The sequence below is a fragment of the Spea bombifrons genome, chromosome 1 (genome assembly GCF_027358695.1).
Source record: "Spea bombifrons isolate aSpeBom1 chromosome 1, aSpeBom1.2.pri, whole genome shotgun sequence".
In the NCBI taxonomy this organism is placed as follows: domain Eukaryota; kingdom Metazoa; phylum Chordata; class Amphibia; order Anura; family Pelobatidae; genus Spea; species Spea bombifrons.
The window spans coordinates 86286263-86303806 of NC_071087.1; the positions used below are offsets into that span (position 1 = coordinate 86286263).

A 17544-nucleotide genomic window follows, 5' to 3' on the forward strand; every position below is an offset into this window, starting at 1 on the left:
GGACTGGGGTGCAGAAAGGGGCAAGGCCAATCAGTGTGACTGCAGGGAGCTACTGGGAAGTAGTAACTGCACACTACAACCACTGTGTATAAGACGCACCCAGTTTTTAGACCCCACATTTTTTGAAAAAAGGTGCGTCTTATACATGGGGATATACAGTATTTCCAAAACCATTATAGAGATTGGAAAACGAAAAATGCAAACTATAGGCATTCAATTATAATTTCCCTTAAGCTATGTGAGCAGTACGCTTCACGATCATGCAACAGAGAGAGATATAGTACTATCCATGTTTTTTATATTACGCAGTGGAGTTACATAAAAAGTCATGACATTACTGGAACTCTCTCTGGAAGCATTAAATGCAGCTGTCGGATATAACATTATCTGATGTCTTGTGCAGTATTATTACATTATGTGACAGAAGCTGTCAAGGCACCAAAATGGCAGAAGCTTTCCCTTACATCTGGTTGATAACCTCAAATGCAGTCTTCCAGCATTCCCTGTTTTAATCTAGTGCTGCGTTCTCATATTGTTTGTCAGAACGTATCAAACACATGCTGTACAGCATTCCTAATTATTTCCCTTTAAGAGTCCCTTGCCAGTTGAAGTGGAAGTCTTTTCTGAATCGGTATATAGTAATATCCGTCCTTTTGTCATTTCATTGTTGTTGCAAATATTTATGTGGGAATTACTACTAATTTCTATGCGCTAGGGTTGATTTTGCTTTATTTATCACACGATGAGTTCACTTGAAATTAGGGCTGCAACTAACGATTATTTTAATAATCGATTAGTTGGCCGATTATTTTTTCGATTAATCGATTAATCGGATAAAAAAATGTAAATTTTTCATTTATTTAAAATAATTTACTAAACAAATGATGTTAAATACAAACAGCAGAATAAAAAAACTTTGATAATACATTTCTTGTCTTTATTTCCCAACCAGCCCCCCAATATATGCACATTTGAGCCCAGGCTTGCTACGCTGCCTCCCAGACATGACATGCTGCCCCCCCCACATATGCCACGCTGCCTACCACAGCACTCCACGCTGCCTCCCACATATACCACACCACGCTGCCTCCCACATCTGCCACTCCACGCTGCCTCCCACATATACCACACCACCTCCCACATCTGCCACGCCACGCTGCCTCCCACATGCCACTGTGCCTGATACGCCTTATACCCCCTGAAACACCACTCCATCCTCCCCAGACATGCCACCCTGCCCTCCCCACATATGCCACGCCATGCTGCCTCCCACATCTGCCACTCCACGCTGCCTCCCACATCTGCCACTGTGCCTGATACGTCTTATATCCCCTGATACCCCACTCCATCCTCCCCAGACATGCCACCCTGCCTCCCAGACATGCCACTTCTCTACCCCCAGATATGCCACTCTACCCCCAGATATGCCTTATACACCCTGATACACCACTCCGTCCTCCCCAGACATGCCACACTGCCCTCCCCACATATGCCTTATATACTGTATATGCCTTATACCCCCAGATATGTCACTTCACTGCCCCCAGGATTTAGATTCCCCTAAATTAACCCTAAACTCCCCATTAACCATAACTGCCCCTAAATTAACCCTTAACACCCCCTTAACCACAGCATCCCCTAAATTAACCCTAAAGACCCCATCAACCACAGCATCCCCTAAATTAACCCTAAACACACCATTAACCACAACTGCCTCAAATTAACCCCAAACACCCCATTAACCACAGCTGCTCCTAAATTAACCCTAAACACCCTATTAACATAACTGCCCCTAAATTAACCCTAAACACCCCACTAACCATAACTGCCCCTAAATTAACCCCCACCTCCCCTAACTTTCAGTAGCCCAAATATATATATATATTACATACATATATTACATACATATATATATATATATATATATATATATATATATATATACATACACATTATATATATATATATATATATATATATATATATATATATACTTACAGTTAGAAGAGTGTCACAGCCATGTGGTTCTGGCCTGGAGAAGGAAGGGGCGGGGCCAGTTGTCACAGTGATTACAGGGAGGGGGAGTAAGTAGGAGCTGCTGCTGTGAGACGGTGAGTCAGACTAAACGGATTATATAATGAGGGGGATTTTTCAGAGCGTTTGCTCTGAAAAAACCCTCATTTTATAATCGATAATAATCGATTCAACTAATCGATAATGAAATTCGTTGCCAACGAATTTCATTATCGATTATTATCGATTTTATCGATTAGTTGTTGCAGCCCTACTTGAAATATTTTAGAATTGTGCGATTCAGTTTTTCAAGTTAAGGAATCCTTTTATTTACTGAATCCGCTGTTTATAGTTATATGGATACGATTTAATTCATCACTTTTGTAGGTGCAATCATGGAGGAAATTAATTTGCTTGACATTCTTAAATTACAAAAATCAGCCTGTTCTGTAACGCCTTCAAATGCGCTCTTATATTGGAAAACTGCAGCTTACGCAAATGATATGTAGCCCGGCTCACGGCTGAGAGGTTTATTCACAGAAGTGTGAACCATATGAGATGGAACGTGTCAACGCACCGCTTTTATCGTGCATTACGCAAGCCCATCTCACCTTCACGCAGGAGATATACTCTGTTGTGTTGACTCTCCATGCATTTCCTTTTTATGTTGGCAAGATCTTTTATCTCGCTACAACCCATTGTTAGTAAATTATTCATGATTTCCTGAACATATAATAGCTTTACTTCTCACACGAGTCCTTTGGTGGATGGAGACTGCTCAGAGGATGAACATGATGAGAAACGGTTACTCAGTTCTTGGGCTCCCATAAGGCCAAGTCTGGTTAGTGGTAAAGTGGAGTAACCTTTCAATAAAACACACAAGGTGTATAATGTCAGTATGCTTCATATGTTCATTGCACTTGACAAATATGACTAAAGGTATGAAGTGAGATCCCAGTAGTGTTATATCTACTGATTCTGTCTGCCAAGCCATGTTAGCATGTGTTTAAGGCAGGTCCCAGACATCTTGCGCATTAAGTTGCTTTCCTATTAAGATTAAATTGAATGTTTTCTCGTACGGCCAACAAAGTCCATTCAGGAATTGAAATCCCAAATTTCCCGTTAAAGTTAAAGAGACAGTATAATGTCCTAGCCAGCCTCACCAGTGAAAACATGCAAATTAAAGTACTTTAATGTGTTATATGGATGATCTCTATGCATTCTGTAAAATTAAATCTCATACCTTAGGGAGAAACTGCAGCTACAGTGCTGCAGTTACCCTCCTCGGTTCAGCCGAACAAATCTCCTGCATAGAAAATAGCGGGGGTCTGGGGAAAGAATCTCCCCATGCCTTTGGAAGGTGACACTGTCATTATTTACCAAGACCCTTCAGCAGTCAAGTGCATACGATGGCTGGAATGTCCATTTAAGCAAGGTATAAACATCAGGAAGATTTTATATTGGGAGATCGTATTTTTGCCTAATCGAAATGCCACACAGAGCTTAGAAATACTTTTAGCTATATTCTTGAATAGATTTATTTTGTGTATTTTTTTCCCCCTTGCAGTCATGACCGAACAATGCAAGATATTGTTTACAAACTTGTGCCGGGGCTCCAAGAAGGTAGGCTGTGCATTCCTGCTTGTTCAAAATCAAAAATGTTTGGCATGGTTTGTCAAAAGCACTTTGTTTTTGCCTTAAATAACCTAAATTGCTGCCTTAAATGTTATGAAACGCCTTAAAAATCATATATCTTGTGATTAAATGTGTTTCAAGTACAGTAATTCCAATAAGAGGGAATCTTCAACAATAATGGCTCCTCTGTAAAGTGATTGGCGCACATTTTAATGTAAGGTTAATATGCCTGTTAAGTACACTTGGCTAGAAAACGTCCAAAAAAAAAATTCTAACGTTCCTCAGTAAACCTTTTTATGTGGGTAAGATCTTTTTACCTGGCAAAAAGGAGTCTGGACGTTTTAAAGCTAAATGATTGGCTTGTTGCTTGATGATGAGCCTACAGTTGGTGGTAACCTTGTTTCAGCCGATAGAAAATAGCCCTAAAACACAATCTTTTATCTTCTTCCCTGATACAATATCCATTAATTAAGATATTTTCATAACAATAACAAAATGTGTCCTTAGTGTATAAATTCCCACTTTCTTTACAGAGGAAATTCGCAAACAGCGAGAGTTTTATCACAAACTTGGCTTGGAAGTTCCAGGAGATATCAAAGCTGAAACCTGTACGGCAAAGCAGCATGTGGAAACCATCCGCAATGGTAAGAAATACCCCAAGACTTTGGGTCAGGAGAAGTCCCGCGTACCACAATTACTGCAAGAACAAGGCAAGGCAGCTGACCATACTCATACTATCACATACCCTATCTGCTTCATATGTGCAATTACAGACAAAGTACCACTGTCCCCTATAGGCCCAAGGAAGCCCCACAACATAAATACACCTCGTATAAACCATTGTTCTCAAACTCAGGTTACCCTTACTTGATAACATTTTGTTTTTGAATAAGATAATTGGCATTCATAAACATCCTACACACAGAGCCTATGGAGGCTATCCTGGTGTTTGTTTGCCACGCACACGTACATTTTAAGGAGACTTGTCACATCTGAGGTGAAACCATAACCTAAAAGTTCTCTAACTTTTGAAGTTATTAGTATGTAAGTTTCCCTGCTCTGACATCAGCCAATGAAATAGCTGGGGCAATAAATGTTAATTGATCTAATCATAGTTCCTCAGGGAGAGTTGCTTTGGAATCCTATCAGCCCATGTAGAAAGATTGAATATATGCTCCTTGTACATTTTAGTTATGCGTTGTACGCTTGAAATTGTTTCTGACTGTGCCGTTCTTCTGTAAAGCAATTATAAATATATTGAGGCGAGCAGCAGTGTGAACATGTAATGCAGGTGGCAGCTTCCCAATGTAGGGCAAGAGAAAATCAACTTCTTTTCAAATGTATTGGTTTAGTTACCTCAGTTATTAAGACTGAAATACTGATTTGATTCAAGAAATCACCATTTGTTGGATATATTTACATGTTTGCTACCAGGAGAAACAAAAACAGAAGAAAACACAGCTAAGGATACAACAGAGGAAAAACAAGAGGAAGATCACGACTACCACAGAAGTGATGAACAGGTACAAAAGCAGTTTTTCTCAAGTAGTGGCGTGGGTTAGAAGGGGATTAGACATAGACAAAACCTTTAGGCATTCATTTAAGGTTCTAATTGATATTCAAAAGATTAAAAGTAATTTTTCAAAGCATTAAATGCAATACAAACCTTTTCCTCCTGGCTGGTAACATGTAACTTAAGCCGGTAGTCACCATTTGTACTCGGAAACAAAACCTTTCTTGTATCAAATAATACAGCTGACTTAGGTCAGCAACTTTTTTTTCTGTTTAATAAACTTTTATAAATATAGGGGTTTTTTTTCTTCTATGCCATTGTCCCCATTATTCCTCAAAAGATTCAATAAAGACACAAAACAAACTAAATAACAGCCATTAGAATGGAAAACCTGGGCGCGTTTCTAATGAGCTAGAGGGAGACACAATGCAGGTTGACATTTTTGTGACCCATGCATTTGTTCATGTTCGTATGCTTTCATTTCTCTGGCAGCTTTCTATATATAGCTGGTGCTTTGAGGAAAGTACAGATTTTTTTTACTAGAAACATGAATTTTGACACAAATTAAGGTTGCATCCTTTGGCCATTCTTTTGTTAATAACAGGCCAAGTATGGTACGATCTGCTAGGCTTCTGAGGCTTGTAAATTGACATCTACGTCATCTTTTTATTGGTTAAGCTGATTCCTCTGGTGAACAGTGAGTTAAAGCCATGGTGTTTTTTTGCAGTAGACTCTTTTCTCAGGGTTAATTTTTCCACAATCCTAAAGTGACAGTGAAAATTGAGTGATGTGTCTTCTTCCTGTCCCTTAAAGGTGAGCATATGCTTAGAATGCAACAGCAGCAAATTGCGTGGACTTAAGCGAAAATGGATACGATGCTCGGCACAAGCGACAGTGTTACATCTCAAGAAGTTCATAGCCAAAAAACTTAACCTATCATCCTTCAATGAGGTGAGACCCCCCCCCCCAATTTGAATCAACTGTGCCCGATCCCGGTCGTCCAGGGTAGCAAAAAGGATTACCGTATTGGCTCTATTATAGGTTGCACCCGATTATAGGCTGCACCCTAAAAGTTAGGTGCTTTTTTAAAGAAAATTTTTGATTCTTAGTGTAATAGATATGCTGCCACTCTGCCCCCAAGATGTGCTCCCCCCCGACTTACCAATGCAGACTCTCGGGTGGGAAGTGCTGGCAAGGGAGATTGTTAAAGCGCATCGTGCAGACGTTCACCGGCTGCGGCGATGCAAGCATAAACAACCTCTGCTGCCAGCACGTCTGCACAATGTGCTTTAACAATCTCCCGTGCCGGTACTCCCCCCATGGAAAGTGCTGGCAGGGGAGGCTGTCTCAGCGTATCGGAGAGTAGGATGCAGGTCCCCTGCAGGGCTGCGGGGGATCTGTATCCTAACCCTGCTGCCTGCCCGGCGCCCGGAACTGCATGTCCCATGTGTCGGGCGATGTGAATTGCGCATTCCTGCGCTAAACCCCAAATATAGGGGCACCCCACTTTAAAGACTTAAAGTGGTGGGAAAAAATGTGGCCTATATTCGGGCAAATACAATCTCTTAGGATTGACCTAATTTATTTTCAGCAACATTCCCTGACTACAGCAATACCCCACATACGTTTTTTTAAGTTCTACAGCCCATCCCATCACCCATCCCATACATATTACCCTACGTTTTTTAATGCTGGAAAAGTTCCTCAGAGATTTTGGTCCATATTGATATGATGGAATTGTGCAGTTGCTGCAGATTTGTCGGCTGCACATCCATGATGCGAATCTCAGGTTTCCCCACATCCTAAAGGTGCTCTGTTGAATCTTAATGTTTTGTGTAGTATACAATGTCTTTTTATTTTTTTATTTTTTAGCTGGACATTTTATGCAATGAAGAAATACTTGGCAAGGACCATACACTCAAGTTTGTTGTTGTCACACGGTGGAGATTTAAGGTATCTGTATTGCTTTGCTTGTATGTTACATTTAAACTCCCCCCGAAGCAAAGTGGGGTTGGTTGCTTTATGGATTTGGTTAGTGCGCCTTTTATTGCTTAACCACTCGGCACCAAAATTCCTCATCGTTGTTCCCTTAGTACCCTGCTTTTTTTCAGTTGTGCATTTCTTCCTTTCAGAAAGCACCACTCCTTCTGCATTACAGACCGAAAATGGACTTGCTGTAAAAAGAACTTCCTTGTCCAATTTGGGCAGAGATTTTGCAGAGACTATCATGGGCACCTCCACAGTGCGCCACGTTCCTCACCACATGTGACCAGAACCAGCGGATTCAAGCCAGAAGATTGTAGCTGTCTCACAGATGACCCTCTTCGCTTCAGAAATGTTTTACTTATGGATCACTGTTGCCAGAATTCTGGACAGGAAAATATTTATACCTTTTTGTACAAAAAAAAAAAATAGTTTTTCACAGCTCAAGACACTACCAGCATGACGTTTACAAATACTGAAAACACTTTTCATAATTCATACCTTTGCTGCAAATTACATCCAAATTGGTTTTGAGATGTACTAACGGTCATATATATGTATAAATATATATAAATATATATATATATAAAGAATTAAAAGATAGACACCAAATCACCTTAGGCTGCTTTTTAATTGTGAAACCTTTAATAATTGTTCACAATTAAAAAACAATTTTAGATTAATTTTGTATTTAATTATACAATGCAAGTGAATACTATATTCCTGGCTCTCAACCAAGCAGACTTTTGTGCTGAGTTACAATATAGAAATCCTGTTGTTGCTGTTCCCGGCATTACTAGGCCATATTATTATTTCTGGAGAAAAAATATATCTTGTAAAAACGTGGAAACCTCTTGGACAGTTCGTACAACGCAACATTGGGATGGTTTTAATCGTGATTTGTTGTGCACTTTCTGACCCTGTGCTGCAATATTACTCCCTTAACGTTGCACCAAGGCCACCAAGTGGAATACTGGTTACTGTAAATCTTAGCAATTCTATCTCTTCATTGATTTCATAATGGCACACAATTTGGATGTCACTGTTTTGAACCTATGTTATCGTTTGCTAGGCTCTGATATTAGTGAACCTGTTCGCTTCAGGACGCAGGTTGAGATCTTGGTGCTAAGGTTATCTCATCACGTTTTTTTTTTTTGTTTGTTTTTGTTTCCTTTGGCAGGTTGTATTTATGCAACGGTAAGCAAGGTAGAGTAAACCATTTATCACAGTTTTGTTGATGAATAAAACTTTAGAAAAAGAATAACACTGGGACCTGCAATAATTGATCTAAAGTCTTTTCGGAGTAGTAATATAATCGAAATGGATCATAAATAGTGCAGAGTTGAAAATTCCTTTTTAAAATGAATGTGCATTCCTAAAACAATCTACACAGTTGCAACTTTCTTTGGGATCACTTGAATTTGCTATGGTGCTACGTTAATACTTTGAAGTGCTGGAGGTGAGCCATGTGTTATTTCTTATTGCGTTGCAAATGCATGTGGCACTCAAGAATTTTTAATCTTTGGTGTGTCGTGACATGCTATGTTGTTTTCTCATCAGCTTCAAAATGGTTTTATACGGTTTACTCTTGCTTTATCTGCTTACAGAGATACGCTCCTAATTTTCACAGACACAGCGGGTTCTTTCATTATGACAACTGTATAGCTCTGCCTTTTACGAAGTGTTAACATGACAACCTCAGCTGTAGGCAATATAGATATTTTTTTTTTAAGGATACCCTGTCCGAATTTCTTGGTTCTGCTATATCTATTTATTTTAAGTCTTTGGAAGTGCTTTCTGCGTGTTTCCTACATGGCTCAATCCATCACTGCAGATATAGTAAATGAAGGAGATATGCTGGATTAAAGGAAACCTCTGTGAGGTGCAGTGTAGTATTACTCCTAAAAAAAAAATCCACGTAATTGTAACATTTGAGAGTAGGCTAGAAAGCACTTTTTATTGTCGGATTTGGATACACCTGGTGCTGTTCTGATATTCACATTTAGCCTATTTTCTGTGAAATGTGTGTTGACAATGGGGATTTTTTTTAATTTTATTTAAAACTCTGAGGGGTTGATTGGAGCATAATTAGGTTCTAGAAGAAGAACAATGTGCTCACGAAACCAATTTATATTATGTAATGAAAGGTATATATTTAAGTGCACAGATCATAAGGTAAATACTATATATTATGGAATGAAATATGAACGTCACACAATGAAACTGTTTAATATTGATATATATGCAGAAAATTGAAAAAAATACAAGGAAAGCAATAGTAAAAAGGGTTGTTTGCTTAAATAACCATCGATGTCCTTTCTACAAATACTGGAAGTGATATATAATGTAATGCAACTGATTATCCAAATGTTATGTGTTGAAGTCCGTATGTAATAGAATGAAACAGATTTTTGAAAGGTATTGCGAGTTGATTGTTTAGCACGAAAGCCTCTCTTAAAGGTGTGTCTTCTAGTTTTCATTGTATTTTGGAAAGTATAAAGCCTGGTGCTTATTTCTTTTGGCTTAGAAAAAACGAATGCAATGCTACCCAGTAGACACACACTACAAATTCCTGTGTGAAAGGTTCAACTTGCCAACTTCATTATGTTTTTTGACAAGTTATCTCTGACAAGGTTCACCTGCAAGAAGGTCTTGCTGAGACCTTCCAGGAGAACCTTGTCAGAGATAATGATGCATAATGCATAGTTCAGTTGGTGATTTAATTATGCATTTCGTAGGGCCTCGTTAGTAATTAGTAGAAAATGTTACACATACAAATATGCCCCCTGATATGGCTATTATTGATCCAATGGGCAACACAAACGTTTGATGTATGTTCTAGATCCATGTGGCTTTAAGAGTCAAGAGGGTTCACAAGCATTAGAAACATAATTAATTAAAGAAAGTGCAGTTAAGGAGATACGTCTGCGGAAGTGGATCTACCATTTTCTCAGGTCCTACATTTACCTTTGAGATGGCTTACTAAATCTGTATAGTGGTATATACAGAATAAAATGTGCTGTGTGTTTTGAAGCCAACCACATGTATATATCGGAAGGAGCAGTGACTCAGGATTTGCATGATACTTCTAATTTAATTCCTCACATTGTTACATTTTTGTTCCACCTAAGAACAATGTTGAGGGCTTTAGAACAGGAAACAAACTTACGGTAGTCTGCCAACTTTGGCTTCCCTTTATGTTAAATATCCCCCCAAAACAATGACATGGGAGGGGAAAAAAAGCACAAGCTCTCTGTATTGCCAATAAAGTTAGTTACACTAAACACTTTCTAGGTTACCATCTAAGACATCCATCAGGGGCAGAAGGGAGTTGATATGCAACTAGCTCTAGAGGTTGCAATCATATGAATTTCATTTCTAATGAATCATTTTGTACCAGAGGCACTTACATAAATGACCATGGTCTTTAGAGAATTTCATAGCGATAGGAATTAATCCGGTTTCTTTGACTATTGAGTTAGCCACAGGAAACTGGCTAGTATTAGGGCGTTTTCTGAATGGGCCTAGTGCCCTGCACATTAGAGGTCCTTCGGAATTGATCACTAATTATTTTATACCCCCACAATAGCTCTTTAATGGCTCTGGCACAAGTAATTCCTCCTGGTGTACAGTCAGCTGGAGATGACTCTAGATCCTCCCATGAGAACCACCAGGCCATATGATAAGAATTTCTGTGCTCCATTCAAACCCTAGCAATCTGTATACTCCAGATGCATATTCCTGCCTCACACAGAATCACATCTATGAATTTTATAGTTTATATTCTATTTTATCAAGGAAGGCCTTGCACCTTTGCATTGGGATCACCCCCACCACCACCAACTCCTGTCACTAATACAGCTGGTGAAGAGCACTAGGTTTTGAGAAGCACATATTCCCATACTTGCATACCACAATTGCATAATCATAAATTCTAAGGGCAGCCATGGTCATGATAATGCGATTGATATTTAATTTTTTTTAAATAAAATGGTTTTAATTTAAAAACATATATAATCTGAGAAGTAATAATTTCAACACAACTGTGTTCACTTTATTCAATGTGATATACAATATATGTATATTGTATTTGCCTGGATTTAATTATCTCAGAAAAGGCTTTCAACATACCCAACGGTAAATATTGTAAATGGTTTTAAGTAACGTTATGGGTATTTCAATGTATAAAACTGTTCTTATTCTGTTTTTACTTTTGTCTTTGTGCAACAACTTAACAAGTGTCTTTTCCGCTGTGTGATATAACAATTTCACTGTGTGATTAATATATTTCATTCTATAAAACTGATTTCACAATATGATAATCTGCGCTTCAGTTTGTTATATAATGTAATGGTTAGGTCATGTGAAAGCTTAGTTGGCACAGTTAACCCCCCTCGTTACCCAGGGCCAGATTTCCCATTAGGCTATAATGGAGGTTTGGAGGGAGATGGGTGGGGTTTAATGGAGGTGTGGAGAGAGATGGGTGGGGTTTATTGGTGGCCCTGCCCACTTTTAGCCATGCACCAATTTTGGCCACGTTCAGTCTGCTCATTGTTCTTTTTCCCTTATACCTTGGTAATTATACCCATGCTCATCCTACAGAGCCTTTTTATTAAAAAGAAAAAAAAGGGGGGGGCAGTGGTGTTTGTGCCTATTGCTATTTGGAATGTAAATCTGGCTCTGATATTGCCTCCATTATTTCATCCACAAAAATGCTCATGTTTCTTTGTTTTGTTATTCAACATTGAGACCAGAAATAGCCGGGTATGCAGTTTCATTTAATATAGTTCTTACTGAAAATAGAAACGTCTGACAGAATATATAATAAATTTAAATAGGACTGGTGGGGTTAAAAAGTAACTTTATAAAAATTATTTATTCTATTTTAAGGTTTCTATATTATTTTACCATTAAAAAGGTTAATTGACCAGCTTTATTTACGGGCATATAAAATGAAATTGTAAGATGATCAACAAGCTTCTTTTACTTTAATTTTATATTTTAAATCGGGTTAAAAGCATTAACATGATGTGCAATAGGTTTATGAATTGCTTCATTTGTATTGATCTGCCAGTTCTCTGGGAATGACGTGGGAGTTTACAACCAGTTAATGTAGGCAACCAATTTTTTGTTTTGTTTTTTTTACGTGTTACAGAAAGCTGTACTAGAAGTATTTTTTTTTTACTACATGAAACTTAACAAGTTTAGTAAAAATAATTCATAGTGTAGGATTCCGCTTACATGAATTATTTTGAAGAAAAAAGTGTATGAATGAATATAAATATAGTACAGTTTTCTGGGGGGTTAACATAAAATGTTTTATATGGTTTTATGTTTTTTGTCCATTTTAAAGGTGCTGTTTCACCTATTCCACAGAATGTAATAAATGCATCATTAAAACTCCATTCCTAGTACTGCCGACAACTCAAACCTTTTACAGAAATAATTATTTAATCATAGGGAAAGAAATTTAAGGACTTACTTGTCATGTGGTACAATAAGATACCATATAAACTTATGTATGGGAACTCCTACAAAAAAATTACAGAAAAAAAGCACATTTTTTTTAAGTAATGTGCTGGGATTTTTTAACAGATTTAGTATTTTACAGTTTTCAGAACGCAGCATATTTCCCATTTGCATGTGTTCTAGTTTAAGACAATCTACTAGACAAACACAAGTAGATTGTGGACCCCTATAATATTAAATATAAAATAGCTGTCTCAATCACCCAGCAAAATGAAAGTCTAGGTGGGGACACACTTCATCAGCATTGCCCAAAAGAATCTCCTCTGTGTTTGAGTACATGATTGACACAATGACAGCCTCCATGTCTGCAGATAAAGGAAGCTTATTGGAACATAATGAGATAAAACCACATCTTGTCCCATTTTGTCAATGCTAACCTACATTACTGTATACGCCACTGGATTTTACGATCGAAAGGTTTTTTTCTCCCCTGGGACTTCCCAGTTTCTGTGCAGTTTTAGTTGAATAAATCTAAGGTATAAAATGACCAGCTAACATTTATTTATATGCGGCAAAGCTCAATTAATGTTCTGTATTATTGGAACAGCACCTTTTTGCGTTCACTTATGTTGGTATGTATCTGTGAATATTAATATTTAATTATGTGGCTTGCTGATAAACTCTGTCCTAAAGCAGGAAAATAGATTTTTTTTTGCTAAGGGCATCACGTTATACTATGAGAAACTAGTTCATTACAGAGAAGCAATTCGTCTATTTAGGGTTTTTTTTTTTTATTATTATTATTATTCATACAGGCAACTACTAAAGACTGTTAAACTAAGTAGTAAATCCTCAATATTTTTAATGTGAAAATCCAGTTTAGCCCTTTGAGTGGCACAAGGGTGAGTAACACATTGCCCTTTAGCATGTAAAGGTTTGATTAGTATTGAAAGCTTTATGTAAGAAAATATGAAGTTAATGGCACATTTGTGTTTTTATTTTGTGACATATAGAACATGGTGCAAATTATCATTTCTTAATGTTTGTTTGCTAAATGCACATCAACATTTACTTCTGATTAATTACAAAATCTTACTATGAACAAGTTGAAGAGCTTTGGATATATTTAATCCTATCCAATTCTTTTGTTCACTTTCCAAATCTGAAGAGTACATACTGTAAAAAGGGCAATGTGTTAATTTATTAAAGAACTTGTTTAGGATACATGAGTTACGGTTTTCACCTCTATTCCAACTGAATTTTCCTAGAAGAAATACCATTGCTTCCATTAAAATGAGGAATTTTATGAACTGAACAAATAACAGAATTAATTGCATAACTCAAATTAAGTTTTTCCTTGAAAGTTTACATTTTAATTTTGTGTTACTGTGTAAAAATTGTAACAATTATTGAATTTTTGGGTGAGGTTATATTGCTTAATGTTTTAATTTGACCACAGTGAAGCTTGTATTCTGTGTTTTGCCAATTAATATTATATGCTTGTAATAAAAGCAAAAAAGTGTACAGTTGAGTTTTTTTCTTATTTGTATTTCAGCCATGAGAAAATTGACTACACATAATTGTAAAGTTACATGATGTTAACTTTACGTTAAGATTTAATGAATTTAAATCTGGTGATTATTCATTTTTGATAAGCAGTGTTTTTGGGAGAACAAGTGCAGGGAATGAAGTAGGAAGTAGTTTTTGAGTATGTTAAAAAGTATTGGAATGGGACTGTGACCTTTATAGCTGAGTATGAGAAAAAATGGACTTTGGTGTAAACAGAGTGCAAAATCAGTTTGTTGCACAAATAGAACTGAAGGCAACACGTTTCCTTGCAAAGAATTATAGGGTATTGAGACTTTCTACTTGAAACTAGAATGTTATTATGTTTTTATATAGTGACAATAATTTCCACAGCACTTCCAACGATACATATATTCAAGAGGGTATGACAAAACTAGAATTGACAGAATAAGCAAACTTATACATTATGGAGAGAGGGCCCTGCTCGCAAGCTTACACAGATAAGTTATTCACAAATGCTTTTTTTCTTTTTCTTCTTCAGATGGTTGATATTTGTGACTTATTTACTAAACCAACAACATATGTTGTGAAGCTGGGAAATAACTTCTGCTCTAGAACTATGGAGGCTTTGCAAACTCAGCACAGACCTCTGTAGTGTTAATGGGCTGGTTGAGGACAATTGGCTTTTTTCAGCAGAGGGGCAGCAGCCCACCCAGACCTTCCACCTTAGGCCGAAATACCTCACTTAGAGAGGGCACTGTCTAGGGCCTTACACCCAAAGCCCACCCCCCAGACCGACCAGGCATTTCAATGCTCTAAATTAAGCTGTTCATAAAAGATGTTACAGAGGTCTGCCCAGGCCTACAAAGTATAAATTCCCTTTCAAGGGATATCTTTGTAAAGGGGCCAATGGGCTGCTGCCTCCTTCAGATCCCCTGTTTTAGGCCTAGTGACATAGGCTAGAATAAACCACTGCAAAGCATTTTATATACAGTGTATATATGATGTGATTTCCTGTATTCTTCCCCCACATTCTGTCTCTCATAGTTGAAGTGTACCTATGGTGAAAATTGCAGGCCTCTCTCATCTTTGTAAGTGAGAGAACTTGCACAATTGGTGGCTGACTAAATACTTTTTTGCCCCACTGTAGCGCCACCATATTCATTAGCGCTATACAATGGGTAGACAAGGCATAACAAAGTAGTATATGACATAACAATTTTACTTACAGAAACAACAGATGAGGAGGGTCTTGCTCAAACAAGCTTACAATCGAGAGTAAGGGAAACCTATTGTATTCCCGAACAGCTAAACTTGATCCCCTTTAGATTGTAATACCTGCTAAGTTTTCACCATCAGTGTAGGTAAGGCAGTTCACTTAAACTCTGGTAAGAGTTTGTGATGGCAACAAATGCCTTCTACTCTTTCTTTGGTTTTAATTACACAATTAATCATTAAGGTGCTGTCCCATTCCCTTATTTGTCTAGCTAGATAGTGGTAACATTAATTCATCTGTCAGCGTCTGTTTGCCAGTAGTCTTTATGCTGACTACATATATATTAGTCTGTGCAGGAATTTAATTTACAGACTGAAGTTTACCTAATTATTGTGTCTGGAACAGGTTGATTTCAGCTGACATTTTACAGAGAGACTTCAACAGTGTTCCACATTACAATGGGGGCTCTTCCTTATCCTGTTGATTATGGCTATATCAGTAAATCATTCTGTTACCGCTTGCTCGTTATGTGTTTGTCATTGGAACATTACCATTCTACCAGAGAATAAGATGACCTTTTAGAAGCACAAATCTAGGTAAAAAGACAGTAAGGGATGTGTGTTAAGGTGGGGAAAAAAAAGATTATGGTGCAATGTTTGTAAGGTGGCTTTTACCATAGCACCCAATTTTAATTCTACTGCTGATTGGACCATTTGCCCACTTATCTCCTTTAATCCATGCATTGCATATTAAATGCTATTTTCTTAAAGAGATTAGTGCCATGAATATTCAAAATTTCATTGATGTTGGTTACCATGGAATAACAAAATCATATCTGCCACAATATATATAATATATATATATATATATATATATATATATATATATATATATATATAATGTGTGTGTGTGTGTAAATTTGATTTCTTAGTTTTAATAGAAGAATTGAAATAGTTCATTAATTCTCTGCAAATTCTACATTTTACATGTGGCAACACTATCTATACCTATGTAATAGCATTTACAGATTTAAAAATAAACTACATACATGTATTTACATAACTGGGATGTTTTCATGGCTTGTCGCCCAGAGTCTGGGAAGGGGTGTGGCTAGCTGAAGGTATATTTGGAAGGCCAAACTCTACTCCCTGGCCTATAGACTGATGACACTAACCCAGCGCATCCGGGAAGCAGCATTTCCCTTGGAGACTGTTTCATGTATTGAAAAGTTACTTTTGCAAGGCTCCAAGCCTCCAAGTATTTAAAAAAACTGTGTTACTTGTTAATGATAGTAGTGGTGGAAGTTCTCACGATTATTGTACAGCACTGTGGAATATATATATCTCACAAAAGTGAGTACACCCCTCACATTTTTCTAAATATTTTGTGTTATCTTTTCATGTGACAACACTGAAGAAATGACACTCTGCTACAATGTCAAGCAGTGAGTGTACAGTCTGTATAACAGTGTAAATAACTCAACACACAGCCATTAATGTCTAAACCTTGGCAACAAAAGGTGGAAATGTCCAAATTGGGCCCAATTAGGCATTTCCCCTCTCCAGTGTCATGTGACTCGTTAGTGTTACAAGGTCTCAAATGGGGAGCAGGTGTGTTAAATTTGGTGTTATCGCTCTCACACACTCTCATAAAGGTCAATGGAAGTTCAACATGGCACCTCATGGCAAAGAACTCTCTGAGGATCTGAATAAAAGAATTGTTGCTCTACATCTGGGTGTCCAATATTTTTCTGCAGTGGGCCACTTCATCAGAATTGTATATGTGCGAGGGCGCACTCATTTTTCACTGTGAGAAAATATAGCCTTTAATAAGATATGCAGATTAAAATAAAGTAAATGACACAAAACCTTTACTTTTCCTCTCACTGATTGCTGGGCCTGGAAAGTTTTGTGACTACAAATTCAGGATTCTGGATAAGTGAAAATGAAATAGTTACACACCAAAATTGTACGAAAAATGGAATAACTATATATATATATATATATATATATATATATATATATATATATATATATATATATTGTATGCCTGAGATTGCTAACAGCTATTTTGTGTGATTTTCACATTTGTATGTAGATGAGAAACCACATAATTAAGGTGTTGCTGGTATAAAGGGGAGAGCGCAGGGACAGTCACTTTCCTTTTTTTTTTTTTTCTGTGTGTGCGC

The 17544-nt window shown here is 37.4% G+C and overlaps 1 protein-coding gene across 1 annotated transcript in view; it reads left to right on the forward strand.

Annotated features, from left to right (window-relative positions):
• Nucleotides 1–7442, forward strand: part of PCGF3 (polycomb group ring finger 3) — a 39273-nt gene extending 31831 nt beyond the window's left edge. Inside the window, exons 4-9 of the mRNA XM_053465805.1 lie at nt 3581–3636; nt 4182–4292; nt 5083–5171; nt 5975–6112; nt 7034–7114; nt 7294–7442. Coding sequence (XP_053321780.1) covers nt 3581–3636; nt 4182–4292; nt 5083–5171; nt 5975–6112; nt 7034–7114; nt 7294–7341 — 523 coding nt within the window. The 3' untranslated portion in view covers nt 7342–7442. The remainder of the gene's footprint in view (nt 1–3580; nt 3637–4181; nt 4293–5082; nt 5172–5974; nt 6113–7033; nt 7115–7293) is intronic.
• Nucleotides 7443–17544: the final 10102 nt, after the last annotated feature.